Consider the following 19,921-nt stretch of genomic DNA (forward strand, 5'->3'; position numbering starts at 1 on the left):
TGGTAGGGGGGTGACTACAGTGTTTGGTAGGGGGGTGACTACAGTGTTTGGTAGGGGGGTGACTACAGTGTTTGGTAGGGGGGGTGACTACAGTGTTTGGTAGGGGGGTGACTACAGTGTTTGGTAGGGGGGGGTGACTACAGTGTTTGGTAGGGGGTGACTGCAGTGTTTGGTAGGGGGTGACTACAGTGTTTGGTAGGGGGGTGACTACAGTGTTTGGTAGGGGGGTGACTACAGTGTTTGGTAGGGGGGGTGACTACAGTGTTTGGTCGGGGGGGTGACTACAGTGTTTGGTCGGGGGGGTGACTACAGTGTTTGGTCGGGGGGGTGACTACAGTGTTTGGTCGGGGGGGTGACTACAGTGTTTGGTAGGGGGGTGACTACAGTGTTTGGTAGGGGGGTGACTACAGTGTTTGGTAGGGGGGGTGACTACAGTGTTTGGTAGGGGGGTGACTACAGTGTTTGGTAGGGGGGTGACTACAGTGTTTGGTCGGGGGTGACTACAGTGTTTGGTCGGGGGTGACTACAGTGTTTGGTCGGGGGTGACTACAGTGTTTGGTAGGCGGGTGACTACAGTGTTTGGTCGGGGGGGTGACTACAGTGTTTGGTAGGGAGGGTGACTACAGTGTTTGGTAGGGACGGTGACTACAGTGTTTGGTAAGGGGGGTGACTACAGTGTTTGGTAAGGGGTGTGACTACAGTGTTTGGTAGGGAGGGTGACTACAGTGTTTGGTAGGGGGTGACTACAGTGTTTGGTAAGGGGGGTGACTACAGTGTTTGGTAAGGGGTGTGACTACAGTGTTTGGTAAGGGGGGTGACTACAGTGTTTGGTAGGGGGATGACTACAGTGTTTGGTAGGGGGGTGACTACAGTGTTTGGTAGTGGGTGACTACAGTGTTTGGTAGGGGGATGACTACAGTGTGAGCTGGTCAATGATGTTTCAACCATGGAGTGAGTAGTTATACTGGCTATACTGTCACGTTCACATTTTGTCACGGACACTAGAGAAGCTTAACCAAGTTGAATTCTTCCCAACGGGTCGTTACAGCTGTAATTCAGAAGAAAAAAAAACATTTCACACAAGCACTGATATTTAACCTTTTCTCCTTGGCTGAGTCTCCTCCTCCACAACTGAACAGCCAATGCTTCCCTGTTGCTAGACAGAACCTTAGTGATATCTGTTCTTCCTCACTTCATCTGCCCTGACCTCTCACCCCATAGTGCTCACTCCTCCCCAACTCAAGGCTGTCATGGTGATTGATACCAGACGGTGTCTATTCTCCTCCCAGAGGATCGAAAAATACGATCATGTTGTTTTGTCGTGTGGTTGACCGTGTGTGGTTGACCGTGTGTGGTTGACCGTGTGTGGTTGACTGTGTGTGGTTGACTGTGTGTGGTTGACAGTGTGTGGTTGTGTTGCGTTTCAGGTGGATGAGCAGCAGCTGAAAAGGCAGCTGGACGAGATCACGGCCATCATTAAAGTCCGAGAGAAGTTGAACCTCAACTCCAGCGTCCCTGTGAGTAATACAGTACTCACACACACACACCTCAACACCAAGGCTTCTGTGAGTAATACAGTACTCACACACACACCTCAACACCAAGGCTTCTGTGAGTAATACAGTACTCACACACACACCTCAACACCAAGGCTTCTGTGAGTAATACAGTACTCACACACACACCTCAACACCAAGGCTTCTGTGAGTAATACAGTACTCACACACACACCTCAACACCAAGGCTTCTGTGAGTAATACAGTACTCACACACACACACACCTCAACACCAAGGCTTCTGTGAGTAATACAGTACTCACACACACACACTTCAACACCAAGGCTTCTGTGAGTAATACAGTACTCACACACACCTCCTCAACACCAAGGCTTCTGTGAGTAATACAGTACTCACACACACCTCCTCAACACCAAGGCTTCTGTGAGTTATACAGTACTCACACACACACCTCCTCAACACCAAGGCTTCTGTGAGTAATACAGTACTCTCACACACACCTCAACACCAAGGCTTCTGTGAGTCACACTACCTTCTTATATCACACACTGTTCTGCAGTAACCCAATGTGCTTTAACACTACTTGAATTTGCGTGTGTGTGTGCGTTGTGCAGGCGTCGGGGTCAGCAGGTGACTTCATCTGTACAGTGTACCTGGAGGAAAAGAAGGAGACAGCAGAGCAGCATATCAAGGTGACCTCTCACCTCTGACCTTAACTAATCCCTTATGATCTCACCTTTATCATGATAGGGAAATAAAGAGAATAAGAAGCGGTCCTGAATCTCACTCCCTCCACTGCTCTCCCCTCCAGATCCCTGGTTCTATGACGGCAGCAGAGCTGACCTGTGAGATTCTGGACCGGCGGAAGATCCAGGTCCGAGAGAAAGACTACTGGAGCTGCTGGGAGGTCAGCCAGAAGGAGGAGACCGGTGAGTGGAGAGAGAGAGGAGAGGTCAGCCAGAAGGAGGAGACCGGTGAGTGGAGAGAGAGAGGAGAGGTCAGCCAGAAGGAGGAGACCGGTGAGTGGAGAGAGAGAGGAGAGGTCAGCCAGAAGGAGGAGAGAGATGAGAGGTCAGCCAGAAGGAGGAGAGAGATGAGAGGTCAGCCAGAAGGAGGAGACCGGTGAGTGGAGAGAGATGAGAGGTCAGCCAGAAGGAGGAGACCGGTGAGTGGAGAGAGATGAGAGGTCAGCCAGATGGAGGAGACCGGTGAGTGGAGAGAGATGGGAGGTCAGCCAGAAGTAGGAGACCGGTGAGTGGAGAGAGATGGGAGGTCAGCCAGAAGGAGGAGACCGGTGAGTGGAGAGAGAGAGGAGAGGTCAGCCAGAAGTAGGAGAGAGATGAGAGGTCAGCCAGAAAGAGGAGACCGGTGAGTGGAGAGAGATGGGAGGTCAGTCAGAAGGAGGAGACCGGTGAGTGGAGAGAGATGGGAGGTCAGCCAGAAGGAGGAGAGAGATGGGAGGTCAGCCAGAAGGAGGAGAGAGGGAGGTCAGCCAGAAGGAGGAGAGAGATGAGAGGTCAGCCAGATTGAGGAGAGAGATGAGAGGTCAGCCAGAAGGAGGAGAGAGATGGGAGGTCAGCCAGATTGAGGAGAGAGATGAGAGGTCAGCCAGAAGGAGGAGACCGGTGAGTGGAGAGAGATGGGAGGTCAGCCAGAAGGAGGAGAGAGATGAGAGGTCAGCCAGAATGAGGAGACCGGTGAGTGGTGAGAGAGATGAGAGGTCAGCCAGAAGGAGGAGAGAGATGAGAGGTCAGCCAGAAGGAGGAGACCGGTGAGTGGAGAGAGATGTGAGGTCAGCCAGAATGAGGAGACCGGTGAGTGGAGAGAGATGGGAGGTCAGTCAGAATGAGGAGAGAGATGAGAGGTCAGCCAGAAGGAGGAGAGAGATGAGTGGAGAGAGATGGGAGGTCGGCCAGATGGAGGAGAGAGATGGGAGGTCGGCCAGAAGGAGGGGATCGGTGAGTGGAGAGAGATGGGAGGTCAGCCAGAATGAGGAGAGAGATGGGAGGTCAGCCAGAATGAGGAGATCGGTGAGTGGAGAGAGATGGGAGATCAGCCAGAATGAGGAGAGAGATGAGAGGTCAGCCAGAAGGAGGAGAGAGATGAGTGGAGAGAGATGGGAGGTCGGCCAGAAGGAGGGGATCGGTGAGTGGAGAGAGATGGGAGGTCAGCCAGAATGAGGAGAGAGATGGGAGGTCAGCCAGAATGAGGAGAGAGATGAGTGGAGAGAGATGGGAGGTCAGCCAGAATGAGGAGAGAGGGAGGACAGCCAGAAGGAGGAGAGAGAGAGGTCAGCCAGAAGGAGGAGAGAGATGAGTGGAGAGAGATGGGAAGTCGGCCAGAAGGAGGAGAGAGATGAGTGGAGAGAGATGGGAGGTCAGACAGAATGAGGAGAGAGATGAGAGGTCAGCCAGAATGAGGAGAGAAGGAGGTCAGCCAGAATGAGGAGAGAGAGAGGTCAGCCAGAAGGAGGAGACCGGTAAGTGGAGAGAGATGGGAGGTCAGCCAGAATGAGGAGACCGGTGAGTGGAGAGAGAGAGGAGAGGTCAGCCAGAAGGAGGAGAGAGATGAGAGGTCAGCCAGAATGAGGAGACCGGTGAGTGGAGAGAGATGGGAGGTCAGCCAGAATGAGGAGAGAGATGAGAGGTCAGCCAGAAGGAGGAGACCGGTGAGTGGAGAGAGATGGGAGGTCAGCCAGAATGAGGAGACCGGTGAGTGGAGAGAGATGGGAGGTCAGCCAGAAGGAGGAGACCGGTGAATGGAGAGAGATGGGAGGTCAGCCAGAATGAGGAGAGAGAGAGGTCAGCCAGAAGGAGGAGACCGGTGAATGGAGAGAGATGGGAGGTCAGCCAGAAGGAGGAGACTGCTTTTGTCTTGCTCATTCACCCTCTGAATGACACACATAAACAATCCATGTCTCAATTGTCTCAAGGGTTGAAAATCATTCTTTAACCCGTCTCCTCCCCTTCATCTACACTGATTGAGTGACATCAATAAGGGATCATAGCTTGCAGCTGGATTCGCCTGGTCAGTCTGTTATGGAAAGAGCAGGTGTTCTTAATGTTTTTTAATAGAGAGAGAGGCCTTTTCATAATTGCATTCTCCTTGCGTCCTCTGTCCTCGCCTCCTTCTCAAAAACCATTGGATGAGAAAAACAGAGCTCCCTCCCCTCTGAACTTCTCCTCCAATGGGTTTTGAGAAGGAGCAGAAGAGAGAGGAGAATGTAATTGAGAGAAGGCCAGAGAGAGAACGAGTACTGGAGCTGCTGGGAGAAGAGAGAGAGGGAGAGTGGAAGGAGAGGTGGGGCAAGAGAGAGAGAGAGAGAGAGGAAGGAGAGGTGGGGCAAGAGAGGGAGAGGTGGGGAAGAGGTATGGGATGATGAGGGGATGGTAGTGCTATGGAGGGCTGATGCTGATGTTGAGGCTTTTTTGTCCCCTCTCTCTCTCTCTCTCTCTCTCTCTCTCTCTCTCTTTCTCTTTCTCTTTCTCTCTCTCTCAGAGCGTCCGTTGCATCATCTGGAGCGTGTGTTACCCATCATCCATTCTCTGGGTACCGACTCCCACTTGCTGGTCAAAAAACATCTTGCCATGGAGGCCATACGCATCTACCTGGGTACACACACACACACACACACACACACACACACACACACACACACACACACACACACACACACACACACTAACCACACATACCTGTGGTTACTGGGTTCAAAGGTTAACAGATTCACCACATTGATTAAGCTGCAAACTACACCATTTGGTTTTCGTTTACTGTGAGCCTTTTTCTGAACTAACAGGTTAATATATTTTATACAGACGTTTCTCTAATTATTTTAGATATGTAGTGCTAAGAACAGAATGCCAAAGATTATTCATCCTTTAAGAGAGATTATTCATTATTATTCATCCTGAGTGGTTATGGTTATGGTTTGGGCAAGGCTAAAACATGCGCTGTTTCCATCAACTATCATCAAGTGTGATTGCTTTGTGATGATCAATGGTCCAGGGTTTACGGCAGTAATCTGGCGTTGTAGTGGAGAAAAACTGTCCGAGGCTGGCAGGTATTATCCAGGCTAAAAAATGGCTGGTGCCTGAGCAGAGGGTAAAGGCCGTTAGCAGTGGCTAACAATGACTAAATAGCTAGTAGCTAATTAGCTGGCTACCTTCTGATTAAAGTTTTGGCTATAGGGTCTAAAAAAATTGTGGATCCGTGTCACATTGAGTGAGGCGGGTTACCGGAAGGTATATCTTATTTAAAAATGGAAATGAGATTGAAAAATAAATTAGAATATATACAAAAAAGATGAAAAATACCAAAAGTAAACGAGAGGACAACAATGCTGCGATGCTATGCCATCTTGGATGACACTAGACCCAAACTGTTACAGACCTATATCCATCCTGCACTGCCTTTCTAAAGTCTTTGAAAGCCAAGTTAATAAACAGATCACCGACCATCTCGAATCCCACCGTACCTTCTCCGCTGTGCAATCTGGTTTCCGAGCTGGTCACGGGTGCACCTCAGCCACGCTCAAGGTCCTAAACGACATCATAACCACCATCAATAAAAGACAGTACTGTGCAGCCGTCTTCATCGACCTGGCCAAGGCTTTCGACTCTGTCAATCACCGTATTCTTATCAGCAGACTCAACAGCCTTGGTTTCTCTAATGACTGCCTCGCCTGGTTCACCAACTACTTCGCAGACAGAGTTCACTGTGTCAAATCGGAGGGCCTGTTGTCCGGACCTTTAGCAGTCTCTATGGAGGTACCACAGGGTTCAATTCTCGAGCCGACTCTTTTCTCTGTATACAGTGAGGGAAAAAGTATTTGATCCCCTGCTGATTTTGTACGTTTGCCCACTGACAAAAAAATGATCAGTCTATAATTTTAATGGTAGGTTTAGTTGAACAGTGAGAGACAGAATAACAACAAAAAAATCCAGAAAAACGCATGTCAAAAAGGTTACAAATTGATTTGCATTTTAATGAGGGAAATAAGTATTTGACCCCCTCTCAATCAGAAAGATTTCTGGCTCCCAGGTGTCTTTTATACAGGTAACGAGCTGAGATTAGGAGCACACTCTTAAAGGGAGTGCTCCTAATCTCAGTTTGTTACCTGTATAAAAGACACCTGTTTACAGAAGCAATCAATCAATCAGATTCCAAACTCTCTACCATGGCCAAGACCAAAGAGCGCTCCAAGGATGTCAGGGACAAGATTGTAGACCTACACAAGTATGGAATGGGCTACAAGACCATCGCCAAGCAGCTTGGGGAGAAGGTGACAACATTTGGTGCGATTATTCGCAAATGGAAGAAACACAAAAGAACTGTCAATATCCCTCGGCCTGGGGCTCCATGCAAGATCTCACCTCGTGGAGTTGCAATGATCATGAGAACGGTGAGGAATCAGCCCAGAACTACACGGGAGGATCTTGTCAATGATCTCAAGGCAGCTGGGACCATAGTCACCAAGAAAACAATTGGTAACACACTACGCCGTGAAGGACTGAAATCCTGCAGCGGTGAAGGACTGAAATCCTGCAGCGCCCGCAAGGTCCCCCTGCTCAAGAAAGCACATATACATGCCCGTCTGAAGTTTGCCAATGAACATCTGAATGATTCAGAGGACAACTGGGTGTAAGTGGTCAGATGAGACCAAAATGGAGCTCTTTGGCATCAACTCAACTCGTCGTGTTTGGAGGAGGAGGAATGCTGCCTATGACCCCAAGAACACCATCCCCACCGTCATACATGGAGGTGGAAACATTATGCTTTGGGGGTGTTTTTCTGCTAAGGGGACAGGACAACTTCATCGCATCAAAGGGACGATGGACGGGGCCATGTACCATCAAATCTTGGGTGAGAACCTACTTCCCTCAGCCAGGGCATTGAAAATGGGTCGTGGATGGGTATTCCAGCATGACAATGACCCAAAACACACGGCCAAGGCAACAAAGGAGTGGCTCAAGAAGAAGCACATTAAGGTCCTGGAGTGGCCTAGCCAGTCTCCAGACCTTAATCCCATAGAAAATCTGTGGAGGGAGCTGAAGGTTTGAGTTGCCAAACGTCAGCCTCGAAACCTTAATGACTTGGAGAAGATCTGCAAAGAGGAGTGGGTCAAAATCCCTCCTGAGATGTGTGCAAACCTGGTGGCCAACTACAAGAAACGTCTGACCTCTGTGATTGCCAACAAGGGTTTTGCCACCAAGTACTAAGTCATGTTTTGCAGGGGGGTCAAATACTTATTTCCTATATTAAAATGCAAATCATTTCGTAAAATTTTTGACATGCGTTTTTGTGGATTTCTTTGTTGTTATTCTGTCTCTCACTGTTCAAATAAACCTACCATTAAAACTATAGACTGATCATTTCTTTGTCAGTGGGCAAACGTACAAAATCAGCAGGGGATCAAATACTTTTTCCCTCACTGTATATCAACGATGTCGCTCTTGCTGCGGGTGATTCCCTGATCCACCTCTACGCAGACGACACCATTCTGTATACATCTGGCCCTTCTTTGGACACTGTTAACAAACCTCCAAATGAGCTTCAATGCCATACAACACTCCTTCTGTGGCCTCCAACTGCTCTTAAACGCCATCAAAACCAAATGCATGCTTTTCAAATGTTCGCTACCCGCACCCGCCCGCCCAACTAGCATCACTACTCTGGACGTTTCTGACCTAGAATACGTGGACAACTACAAATACTTAGGTGTCTGGCTAGACTGTAAACTCTCCTTCCAGACTCATATCAAACATCTCCAATCCAAAATCAAATCTAGAATCGTCTTTCTATTTCGCAACAAAGCCTCCTTCCCTCACGCCGCCAAACTTACCCTAGTAAAACTGACTATCCTACCGACTATCCTACCGATCCTCGACTTCGGCGATGTCATCTACAAATAGCTTCCAATACTCTACTCAGCAAATTGGATGTAGTCTATCACAGTGCCATCCATTTTGTTACCAAAGCGCCTTATACCACCCACCACTGCGACCTGTATGCTCTAGTCGGCTGGCCCTCGCTACATATTAGTCGCCAGACCCACTGGCTCCAGATCATCTATAAGTCTATGCTATGTAAAGCTCCGCCTTATCTCAGCTCACTGGTCACGATAACAACACCCACCCGTAGCACGCGCTCCAGCAGGTATATCTCTCTGATCATCCCCAAAGCCAACACTCCTTTGCCGTCTTTCCTTCCAGTTCTCTGCTGCCAGTGACTGGAACGAATTGCAAAAATCGGTGAAGCTGGAGACTTACATTTCCCTCACTAACTTTGAACATCAGCTATCTGAGCAGCTAACCGATCGATGCAGCTGTACATAGTCCATCTGTAAATAGCCCACCCAATCTACGTACCTCATCCCCATATTGTTTTTATTTACTTTGCTGCTCTTTTGCACACCAGTATCACTACTTACACACCATCATCTGCTCATCTATCACTCCAGTGTTAATCTGCTAAATTGTAATTACTTTGCTACTATGGCCTTTTTATTGCCATACCTCCTTATGCCATTTGCACATACTGTATATAGACTTTCTTTTTTTTCTATTGTGTTATTGACTGTACTCTTGGTTATTACATGTGTAACTCTGTGTTGTTGTTTCTGTCGCACTGCTTTGCTTTATCTTGGCCAGGTCACAGTTGTAAATGAGAACTTGTTCTCAACTAGCTTACCTGGTGAAATAAATAAAAATACATTTAAAAAAGTATTGTCATGTTTTGCCAGAGCGTTGTGAACTGTGGAGTGGTCTAAGCAGCACCCTTCGGCTCCAAGCATCACCAGTTCAAATCAAATTGTATTAGTCACATGCGCCGAATACAACAGACCTTACAGTGAAATCCTTACTTACGAACCCCTAACCAACAATGCAGTTTCAAAAAATACGGATAAGAATAAGAGATAAAAGTAACAAGTAATTAAAGAGCAGCAGTAAAATAACAACAATATATACAGGGGGGTGCCGGTACAGAGTCAATGTGCGGGGGCACCGGTTAGTTGAGGTAGTATGTACATGTAGGTAGTGTTAATTAAAGTGACTATGCATAGATGACAACAGAGAGTGGTGGGGAGGGGAGGGGGGCAATGCAAATTGTCTGGGTAGCCTTTTGACTAGATGTTCAGGAGTGTTATGGCTTGGGGGTAGAAGCTGTTTAGAAGCCTCTTGGACCAAGACTTGGCGCTCCGGTACTGCTTGCCGTGCGGTAGCAGAGAGAACAGTCTATGACTAGGGTGGCAAGAGTCTTTGAAAATATTTAAGGCCTTCCTCTGACACCGCCTGGTATGGAGGTCCTGGATTGCAGGAAGCTTGGCCCCAGTGATGTACTGGGCCATTCTCACTACCTTCTGTAGTGCCTTGCGGTCAGAGGCCGAGCAGTTGCCACACCAGGCCGTGATGCAACCAATTAGGATGCTCTCGATGTTGCAGCTGTAGAACCTTTTGAGGATCTGAGGACCCATGCCAAATCTTTTCAGTCTCCTGAGGGGGAATAGGTTTTGTCGTGCCCTCTTCACGACTGTCTTGGTGTGTTTGGACCATGTTAGTTTGTTGGTGATGTGGACACCAAGGAACTTGAAGCTCTCAACCTGCTCCACTGCAGCCCTGTCAATGAGAATGGGGGCGTGCTCTGTCCTCTTTTTCCACAGTCCACAATCATCTCCTTTGTCTTGATCACGTTGAGGGAGAGGTTGTCATCCTGTCACCACACGGCCAGGTCTCTGACCTCCTCCCTATAGGCTGTCTCGTCGTTGTCGGTGATCAGGCCCACCACTGTTGTGTCGTCGGCAAACTTAATCGTGGTGTTGGAGTCGTACCTGGCCATGCAGTCATGAGTGAAGAGGGCTGAACACGCATGACTGAGGGACCCCCATGTTGAGGATCAGCGTGGCGGATGTGTTGTTACCTACCCATACCACCTGGGGACGGCCCGTCAGGAAGTCCAGGATCCAGTTGCAGAGGGAGGTGTTTAGTCCGAGGGTCTTTAGCTTAGTGATGAGCTTCATGGGTACTATGGTGTTGAACGCTGAGCTGTAGTCAATGAATAGCATTCTCACGTAGTTGTTCCTTTTGTCCAGGTGGGAAAGGGCAGTGTGGAGTGCAGTAGAGACTGCATCATCTGTTGGGGCAGTATGCAAATTGGAGGGTTTCTGGGATGATTGTGTGGATGTGAGCCATGACCAGCCTTTGAAAGCACTTCATGGCTACAGATGTGAGTGCTACGGGTCGGTAGTCATTAAGGCAGGTTACCTTAGAGTTATTGGGCACAGGGACTATGGTGGTCTGCCTAAAACATGTTGGTATTACAGACTCAGACAGGGAGAGGTTGACAGCGCATGCTCGCAGTACACGTCCTGGTAATCCATCTGGCCCTGCGGCCTTGTGAATGTTGACCTGTCTAAAGGTCTTACTCACATCGCTATGGGGAGTGGGCTCACACAAGTCTTCTGGTACAGCTGGTGCTCTCATGCATGTTTCAGTGTTATTTGCCTTGAAGCGAGCATAGAAGTAGTTTAGCTCGTCTAGTAGGCTTGTGTCACTGGGCAGCTCTCGGCTGTGCTTCAATTTGTAGTCTGTAATGGTTTGCAAGCTCTGCCACATCCGACGAGCGTCAGAGCCGGTGTAGTATGACTCGATCTTAGTCCTGTATTGATGCTTTGCCTGTTTGATGGTTCGTCGGAGGGCATAGTGGGATTTCTTATAAGCCTCCGGGTTAGAGTCCATGGCCTGTAATCCATGGCCTGTAATCCATGGCTTTTGGTTGGGGTATGTACGTACGGTCACTGTGGGGACGACGTCATTGATGCACTTATTGATGAAGCCAATGACAGATGTCGTGTACTCCTCAATACCATTGGAGGAATCTCGAAACATATTCCAGTGTGTGCTAGAAAAACAGTCTGTTCGCTCCCATTGAAAACAAAAGACATATATCAACGTTCTCAGGACACACACACACACACACACACACACACACACACACACACACACACACACACACACACACACACACACACACACACACACACACAATTTAATTGACTTCTCAGCTCTGCTATTACCCCTATACTGTTTCTGATTTGGTACATTTCGTCCCCCCATAGCCAGTAAAGTGGATGTGTCCAAGCACGGGATGGTGAAGTTCCGGGAGGAGAGGAGCATTCTGGGATTGGGACTGAATACCGGCAGCTTCCACGACCGCTACTTCATCCTCAACACTGTCTCCCTCAGGATGTACAAGGAAGTGCGGGTAAGACACACACACGGACACGCATACACACACACACACACACACACACACACACACACACACACACACACACACACACACACACGCTGGGATTGAAACATCTAATCTGTCTGTTTTGTGTCCCTGTAGAGTAATCGTCCAGAGAGGGAGTGGCAGGTGAAGAACCTGAGGGTCTATCTAGGCATCAAGAAGAAACTACGACCACCCACCTGGTCAGAACACCTCTCTGTCCTCTCCTCCTGCCTGGTCAGAACACCTCTCTGTCCTCTCCTCCTGCCTGGTCAGAACACCTCTCTGTCCTCTCCTCCTGCCTGGTCAGAACACCTCTCTGTCCTCTCCTCCTGCCTGGTCAGAGCACCTCTCTGTCCTCTCCTCCTGCCTGGTCAGAGCACCTCTCTGTCCTCTCCTCCTGCCTGGTCAGAACACCTCTCTGTCCTCTCCTCCTGCCTGGTCAGAACACCTCTCTGTCCTCTCCTCCTGCCTGGTCAGAACACCTCTCTGTTCTCTCCTCCTGCCTGGTCAGAACACCTCTCTGTTCTCTCCTCCAGCCTGGTCAGAACACCTCTCTGTCCTCTCCTCCAGCCTGGTCAGAACACCTCTCTGTCCTCTCCTCCTGCCTGGTCAGAACACCTCTCTGTCCTCTCCTCCTGCCTGGTCAGAGCACCTCTCTGTCCTCTCCTCCTGCCTGGTCAGAACACCTCTCCTCCTGCCTGGTCAGAGCACCTCTCTGTCCTCTCCTCCTGCCTGGTCAGAACACCTCTCTGTCCTCTCCTCCTGCCTGGTCAGAACACCTCTCTGTCCTCTCCTCCTGCCTGGTCAGAACATCTCTCTGTCCTCTCCTCCTGCCTGGTCAGAACATCTCTCTGTCCTCTCCTCCTGCCTGGTCAGAACACCTCTCTGTCCTCTCCTCATGCCTGGTCAGAACACCTCTCTGTCCTCTCCTCCTGCCTGGTCAGAACACCTCTCTGTTCTCTCCTCCTGCCTGGTCAGAACACCTCTCTGTTCTCTCCTCCTGCCTGGTCAGAACACCTCTCTGTCCTCTCCTCCAGCCTGGTCAGAACACCTCTCTGTCCTCTCCTCCTGCCTGGTCAGAACACCTCTCTGTCCTCTCCTCCTGCCTGGTCAGAACACCTCTCTGTCCTCTCCTCCTGCCTGGTCAGAACACCTCTCTGTTCTCTCCTCCTGCCTGGTCAGAACACCTCTCTGTCCTGTCCTCCTGCCTGTCCCATGATCACCCAACTGGTCAGAACACCTCTCCTTCTGCATGTCCCCCCCTCCTCTACTTCCTCTCTCCTCTCCCGGTGTCTCACCCTCTCCTTGTCTTTCTCCTCTCTCTGAGAGAGAGACTGTTATAGAGCAGTCTCACTCCACAGTCCTGTTCTTTAGTGACTAGAGAACAGTAGCTGACAGTAGGGAGGGCAGGACAGAGTCCTATACCGTCTTCTGTGTCTGTCTGCTGCTAAATCTCCTCCACTCACTTAATGTTTCCTATCTCTCTCTCTGTAGTTGGGGTCTGACTGTGATGTTTCCTATCTCTCTCTCTCTCTCTCTCTCTCTCTCTCTCTCTCTCTGTAGTTGGGGTCTGACTGTGATGTTTCCTATCTCTCTCTCTCTCTCTCTTTCTCTCTCTCTCTCTCTGTAGTTGGGGTCTGACTGTGATGTTTCCTATCTCTCTCTCTCTGTAGTTGGGGTCTGACTGTGATGTTTCCTATCTCTCTCTCTCTCTCTCTCTCTCTCTCTCTCTCTCTCTCTGTAGTCGGGGTCTGACTGTGATGTTTCCTATCTCTCTCTCTCTCTCTCTCTCTCTCTCTCTCTCTCTCTCTCTCTCTCTCTCTCTCTCTCTGTGTAGTTGGGGTCTGACTGTGATGTTTCCTATCTCTCTATCTCTATCTCTCTCTCTGTAGTCAGGGTCTGACTGTGATGTTTCCTATCTCTCTCTATCTCTCTCTGTGTAGTCAGGGTCTGACTGTGATGTTTCCTATCTCTCTCTATCTCTCTCTCTCTATCTCTCTCTGTGTAGTCAGGGTCTGACTGTGATGTTTCCTATCTCTCTCTATCTCTCTCTCTGTGTAGTTGGGGTCTGACTGTGATGTTTCCTATCTCTCTCTCTCTCTCTCTATCTCTATCTCTCTCTCTGTGTAGTCAGGGTCTGACTGTGATGTTTCCTATCTCTCTCTATCTCTCTCTCTGTAGTCAGGGTCTGACTGTGATGTTTCCTATCTCTCTCTATCTCTCTCTCTGTAGTTGGGGTCTGACTGTGATCAATGGAAGTGAAAAACAGGAGAAGCCAGAGAGGCAGCAATGGTGAGTCCCTGAATGTGTGTGTCCGTGTGTGTGCCTGTGTGTGTGTCCCGTGTGTGCCTGTGTGTCCCCGGTGTGTGTCCTAAAAATAAAACAATAAAAAGTAAGTTTGAATGACATTGAGGGCCAGTGTTTTTACAGCTAATGGAGTGGTTTCAGATTGGTGAGGGACAGCTATTGGGGAACTGTGGGGGGATCTTGGAGGGTTGAGGGACAGCTATTGGGGAACTGTGGGGGGATCTTGGAGGGTTGAGGGACAGCTATTGGGGAACTGTGGGGGGATCTTGGAGGGTTGAGGGTCAGCTATTGGGGAACTGTGGGGGGATCTCGGAGGGGTGAGGGACAGCTATTGGGGAACTGTGTGGGGGATCTCGGAGGGGTGAGGGTCAGCTATTGGGGAACTGTGGGGGATCTTGGAGGGTTGAGGGACAGCTATTGGGGAACTGTGGGGGGGATCTCGGAGGGGTGAGGGACAGCTATTGGGGAACTGTGGGGGGGATCTCGGAGGGGTGAGGGACAGCTATTGGGTAACTGTGGGGGGGATCTCGGAGGGGTGAGGGACAGCTATTGGGGAACTGTGGGGGGATCTCGGAGGGTTGAAGGACAGCTATTGGGGAACTGTGGGGGGGATCTCGGAGGGGTGAGGGACAGCTATTGGGGAACTGTGGGGGGATCTTGGAGGTTGAGGGACAGCTATTGGGGAACTGTGGGGGGGATCTCGGAGGGTTGAGGGACAGCTATTGGGGAACTGTGGGGGGATCTTGGAGGGTTGAGGGACAGCTATTGGGGAACTGTGGGGGGATCTTGGAGGGTTGAGGGACAGCTATTGGGGAACTGTGGGGGGATCTTGGAGGGTTGAGGGACAGCTATTGGGGAACTGTGGGGGGATCTCGGAGGGTTCAGGTTGACGTTTTTTGGCCTGGTGGGAGATCTTTCAACTTGCCCTTGAGCAGGGCATTGACCCTGGATGCTTCTGTGTGTCGCTCTGAATGGGAGTCTGTTGGATGACTGGTGTGGTGTAGTTGTCGAGTGGCTTCACTGCAAATATATTGTATGTTTCAGATTTTTTTTAAAGAGGTTCGAGTTGACGATAAACACTTTTACTAAGAGATCATGAGTGGAAAGGTCACTCCACACACACACACACACACACACACACACACACACACACACCTGTGTGCTGCTGGGTCAAGCCATTAGCAACAACAGACAGAAAAGTCACGCAGTTACGAGAGGGTAGGGAGAGAAGGAGTGTTCTGCACCTCTCCATCAAGTCCTTTCCTACCGCTCATCATTTAAAATAGGCTACATGTCATATTAAACAGCATATAAACACTCTAAATAGGTCAGGAGCCAGACAGGGAGACTATCAAGGAACAGAAATGAATTATTTAGGCTATATTATTTATATTATTTCAAGGCTAGAGCCTACAAAGAAATATATTGTGAAGCATTAGCGAGTGTGACACACTAGGCTGGTAGGGACATAAAGCCCTCAGCATTTAAACAACATTTCCTTGTATTAAATCATGATAGTCTATATACAGGCTCTGATTAGGCTGTGACTTAGAATTAAATACAAATGAAATGAAAAATGACTTATTAATAATGCCTTTGAAATATTTTTTTGAATTCATTTTGAGAAACACTAGTTTGGCCAGTCTATGGCTTCAGGCTCATGTGTTGGTGCCTGGAGAGCAGGCCAGCAGTGGATAATACCCCCTCCGCTCTTACAGAGCCACTGGGGATGCTAAACAACCTTTTGGCCACTCTAGCCAGGCTGGGCAGAGATGCAGAGTTGTTTTTTAATTTTTCAAATCAAATGTATTTATAAAGCCCTTCTTACATCAGCTGATATCTCAAAGTGCTGTACAGAAACCCAGCCTAAAACCCCAAACAGCAAGTAATGCAGGTGTAGAAGCACGGTGGCTAGGAAAAACTCCCTAGAAAGGCCAGAACCTAGGAAGAAACCTAGAGAGGAACCAGGCTATGAGGGGTGGCCAGTCCTCTTCTGGCTGTGCCGGGTGGAGATTATAACAGAACATGGCCAAGATGTTCATAGATGACCAGCATGGTCAAATAAATAATCACAGTGGTTGTAGAGGGTGCAATAAATCAGCAACTCAGGAGTAAATGTCTGTTGGCTTTTCATAGCCGATCATTCAGAGTATCTCTACTGCTCCTGCTGTCTCTAGAAAGTTTAAAACAGCAGGTCTGGGACAGGTAGCACGTCCGGTGAACAGGTCAGGGTTCCATAGCCGCAGGCAGAACAGTTGAAACTGGAGCAGCAGCACGGCCAGGTGGACTGGGGACAGCAAGGAGTCATTAGAGAGAGCATACTTAAATTCACACAGGACACTGGATAAAACAAGAGAAATACTCCAGATATAACAGACTGACCCCAGCCCCCCGACACAGAAACTACTGCAGCATAAATACTGGAGGCTGAGACAGGAGGGGTCGGGAGACACTGTGGCCCCATCTGACGATACCCCCGGACAGGGCCAAACAGGCAGGATATAACCCACCCACTTTGCCAAAGCACAGCCCCCACACCACTAGAGGGATATCTTCAACCACCAACTCACCAATTTTTTTGCTTCATTTTGTGCTCTTTTCATGCCTTATAATTTTTACATACAGAGAGTACTGTATTTTAATTACTTCTGAACAGCGGGAGGGGCTTCAAAGACCTCTGCATTTGGTTGAGGTAGGCTGTGACACCTCTCACTTTACACCTCCGTGCTAATTGAAGTTGTATCCATTCTGTCTAGCAAGATTGGTAGCATTAATTTAGCATTCAGTCCTTATAAAGTAAAATATTTCATTGTAATATATTTTTCTTCTTGGCTTTTGAAAATAGCTTCAGACTAAACATGACTCACTCAGTTCCAGGTTGGATGGTGTTTTCAGCTTTCTGTTGTTTGTTTCACAGATCATTTGCTGTATAGCTTTGAAATAGGAATCTTTGGTTGTAGGAATCCTTCCAGGTAATTCCATCCAAAATCAGGTTGTAGGTTTGAAGTTTTGATTTGGAGTGAAGGTTATGTTGTAGAGGGTAGTATATGTCCGTCCTGAAAAATCTAAGTTTATCTAACTCTAAATCTATCTTTTTGTAAAAACAAGCTGAAAAATGCAGAAGCTCATCTGCTTTTCTTTCTTTCTTTTTCTTTCTTTCTTTCTTTCTTTCTTTCTTTCTTTCTTTCTTTCTTTCTTTCTTTCTTTCTTTCTTTCTTTCTTTCTTTCTTTCTTTCTTTCTTTCTTTCTTATACTCCTCTCTCTCCCTTTTTGTCTCTCTCTCTCTCTCTGTAGGTATCTGTGTTGTGACACTCAGACAGAGATGAGGGAATGGTTCTCCACCTTCCTCACTATCCAGGTGAGAGGACACATACTAATGTCTGTCACACTGGTTATTATGATTCACTGTTCTGTCTGTCACACTGGTTATTACGATTCACTGTTCTGTCTGTCACACTGGTTATTATGATTCACTGTTCTGTCTGTCTCACTGGCTATTACGATTCACTGTTCTGTCTGTCACACTGGTTATTATGATTCACTGTTCTGTCTGTCACACTGGTTATTATGATTCACTGTTCTGTCTGTCACACTGGTTATTATGATTCACTGTTCTGTCTGTCACACTGGTTATTACAATTCACTGTTCTGTGACTGGTTATTATGATTCACTGGTTATTATGATTCACTGTTCTGTCTGTCACACTGGTTATTATGATTCACTGTTCTGTCTGTCACACTGGTTATTATGATTCACTGTTCTGTCTGTCACACTGGTTATTATGATTCACTGGTCTGTCTGTCACACTGGTTATTATGATTCACTGTTCTGTCTGTCACACTGGTTATTATGATTCACTGTTCTGTCACACTGGTTATTATGATTCACTGTTCTGTCTGTCACACTGGTTATTATGATTCACTGTTCTGTCTGTCTCACTGGTTATTACGATTCACTGTTCTGTCTGTCACACTGGTTATTATGATTCACTGTTCTGTCTGTCACACTGGTTATTATGATTCACTGTTCTGTCTGTCACACTGGTTATTATGATTCACTGTTCTGTCTGTCACACTGGTTATTATGATTCACTGTTCTGTCTGTCACACTGGTTATTACAATTCACTGTTCTGTGACTGGTTATTATGATTCACTGGTTATTATGATTCACTGTTCTGTCACACTGGTTATTATGATTCACTGTTCTGTCACACTGGTTATTATGATTCACTGTTCTGTCTGTCACACTGGTTATTATGATTCACTGTTCTGTCTGTCACACTGGTTATTACGATTCACTGTTCTGTCACACTGGTTATTATGATTCACTGTTCTGTCTGTCACACTGGTTATTATGATTCACTGGTCTGTCTGTCACACTGGTTATTATGATTCACTGTTCTGTCTGTCACACTGGTTATTATGATTCACTGTTCTGTCACACTGGTTATTATGATTCACTGTTCTGTCTGTCACACTGGTTATTATGATTCACTGTTCTGTCTGTCACACTGGTTATTATGATTCACTGGTCTGTCTGTCACACTGGTTATTATGATTCACTGTTCTGTCTGTCACACTGGTTATTACGATTCACTGTTCTGTCTGTCTCACTGGTTATTACGATTCACTGTTCTGTCTGTCACACTGGTTATTATGATTCACTGTTCTGTCTGTCACACTGGTTATTACGATTCACTGTTCTGTGACTGGTTATTATGATTCACTGGTTATTATGATTCACTGTTCTGTCTGTCACACTGGTTATTATGATTCACTGTTCTGTCTGTCACACTGGTTATTATGATTCACTGTTCTGTCTGTCACACTGGTTATTATGATTCACTGTTCTGTCTGTCACACTGGTTATTATGATTCACTGTTCTGTCACACTGGTTATTATGATTCACTGTTCTGTCTGTCACACTGGTTATTATGATTCACTGTTCTGTCTGTCACACTGGTTATTATGATTCACTGTTCTGTCTGTCACACTGGTTATTATGATTCACTGGTTATTATGATACTTTTGGAATTAAGTCCAGAGTATAATTTGCTCTCTCTCTTCTCTCTCTCTCTCTCTGCCCCCCCTCTCAGTATGATGGTAACGTGTGGCCAGCGGATGCAGTACAAACACGTGTGACCCGTGCGTTGCCGGCGGATACACGTCATGGTAATGTGGCGTTGATTCCGTTGCGCGGCAGCGAGAATGAGATGCGGAACAGCGTTGCAGCTTTCACCGCCGACCCGCTTGGCGTGAGTCAATCCTCCAATCACAGGGGCCAATCCACAGTCGTGGGCCTATCAGAGACCTCCATGCTGACACAGCCACTCCAAGCCCTGTTCTGAGTCCCATGATGCAGTGCCTGTGTGGTCAGGAGGGGGGCGGAGTCGACCCTGTGGTCAGGATGGATAACCTCTGGACTCTGATTAACCCTGATTACGCTCATCGCAATCCCTACACACACACACACACACACACACACACACACACACACACACACACACACACACACACACACACACACACACACACACACACACACACACACACACACACAGGAGTTTTTCCTTATCAGCTGGATGGTGTGTGTTTGGTATAGTGATCATATATTGTTGTGTTGTCTCTTCGTGCCGTAAGCTTGTCTGTTTCCTGGTTGAATGTGCGCACAGGATGTTGAATCCATACAGAACACTGACTGTGTTAGACATGACTGTTAGCACTCACCATTACACATGACAGAGTTCATGTCAGCCAGTCTGAATGAATGAATCTCTCACTATACCCCCTTCTCTCTCTCTCTACCCCCCCTCTTTCTC

At 48.0% G+C, this 19,921-nt stretch overlaps 1 protein-coding gene across 1 annotated transcript in view; it reads left to right on the plus strand.

Annotated features, from left to right (window-relative positions):
- Nucleotides 1-19,921, plus strand: part of arap1 (ArfGAP with RhoGAP domain, ankyrin repeat and PH domain 1) — a 93,533-nt gene that overhangs the window by 71,318 nt on the left and 2,294 nt on the right. The window contains 9 exon segments of the mRNA XM_082956445.1: nt 1,428-1,517; nt 2,133-2,210; nt 2,330-2,447; nt 5,017-5,130; nt 11,636-11,781; nt 11,911-11,993; nt 14,026-14,085; nt 17,395-17,458; nt 19,199-19,357. Of these exon segments, the coding sequence (XP_082812571.1) occupies nt 1,428-1,517; nt 2,133-2,210; nt 2,330-2,447; nt 5,017-5,130; nt 11,636-11,781; nt 11,911-11,993; nt 14,026-14,085; nt 17,395-17,458; nt 19,199-19,357 (912 nt within the window).

Source organism: Salmo salar, chromosome 09 (assembly GCF_965601325.2).
Source record: "Salmo salar chromosome 09, fSalSal1, whole genome shotgun sequence".
Taxonomy (NCBI): Eukaryota; Metazoa; Chordata; class Actinopteri; order Salmoniformes; family Salmonidae; genus Salmo; species Salmo salar.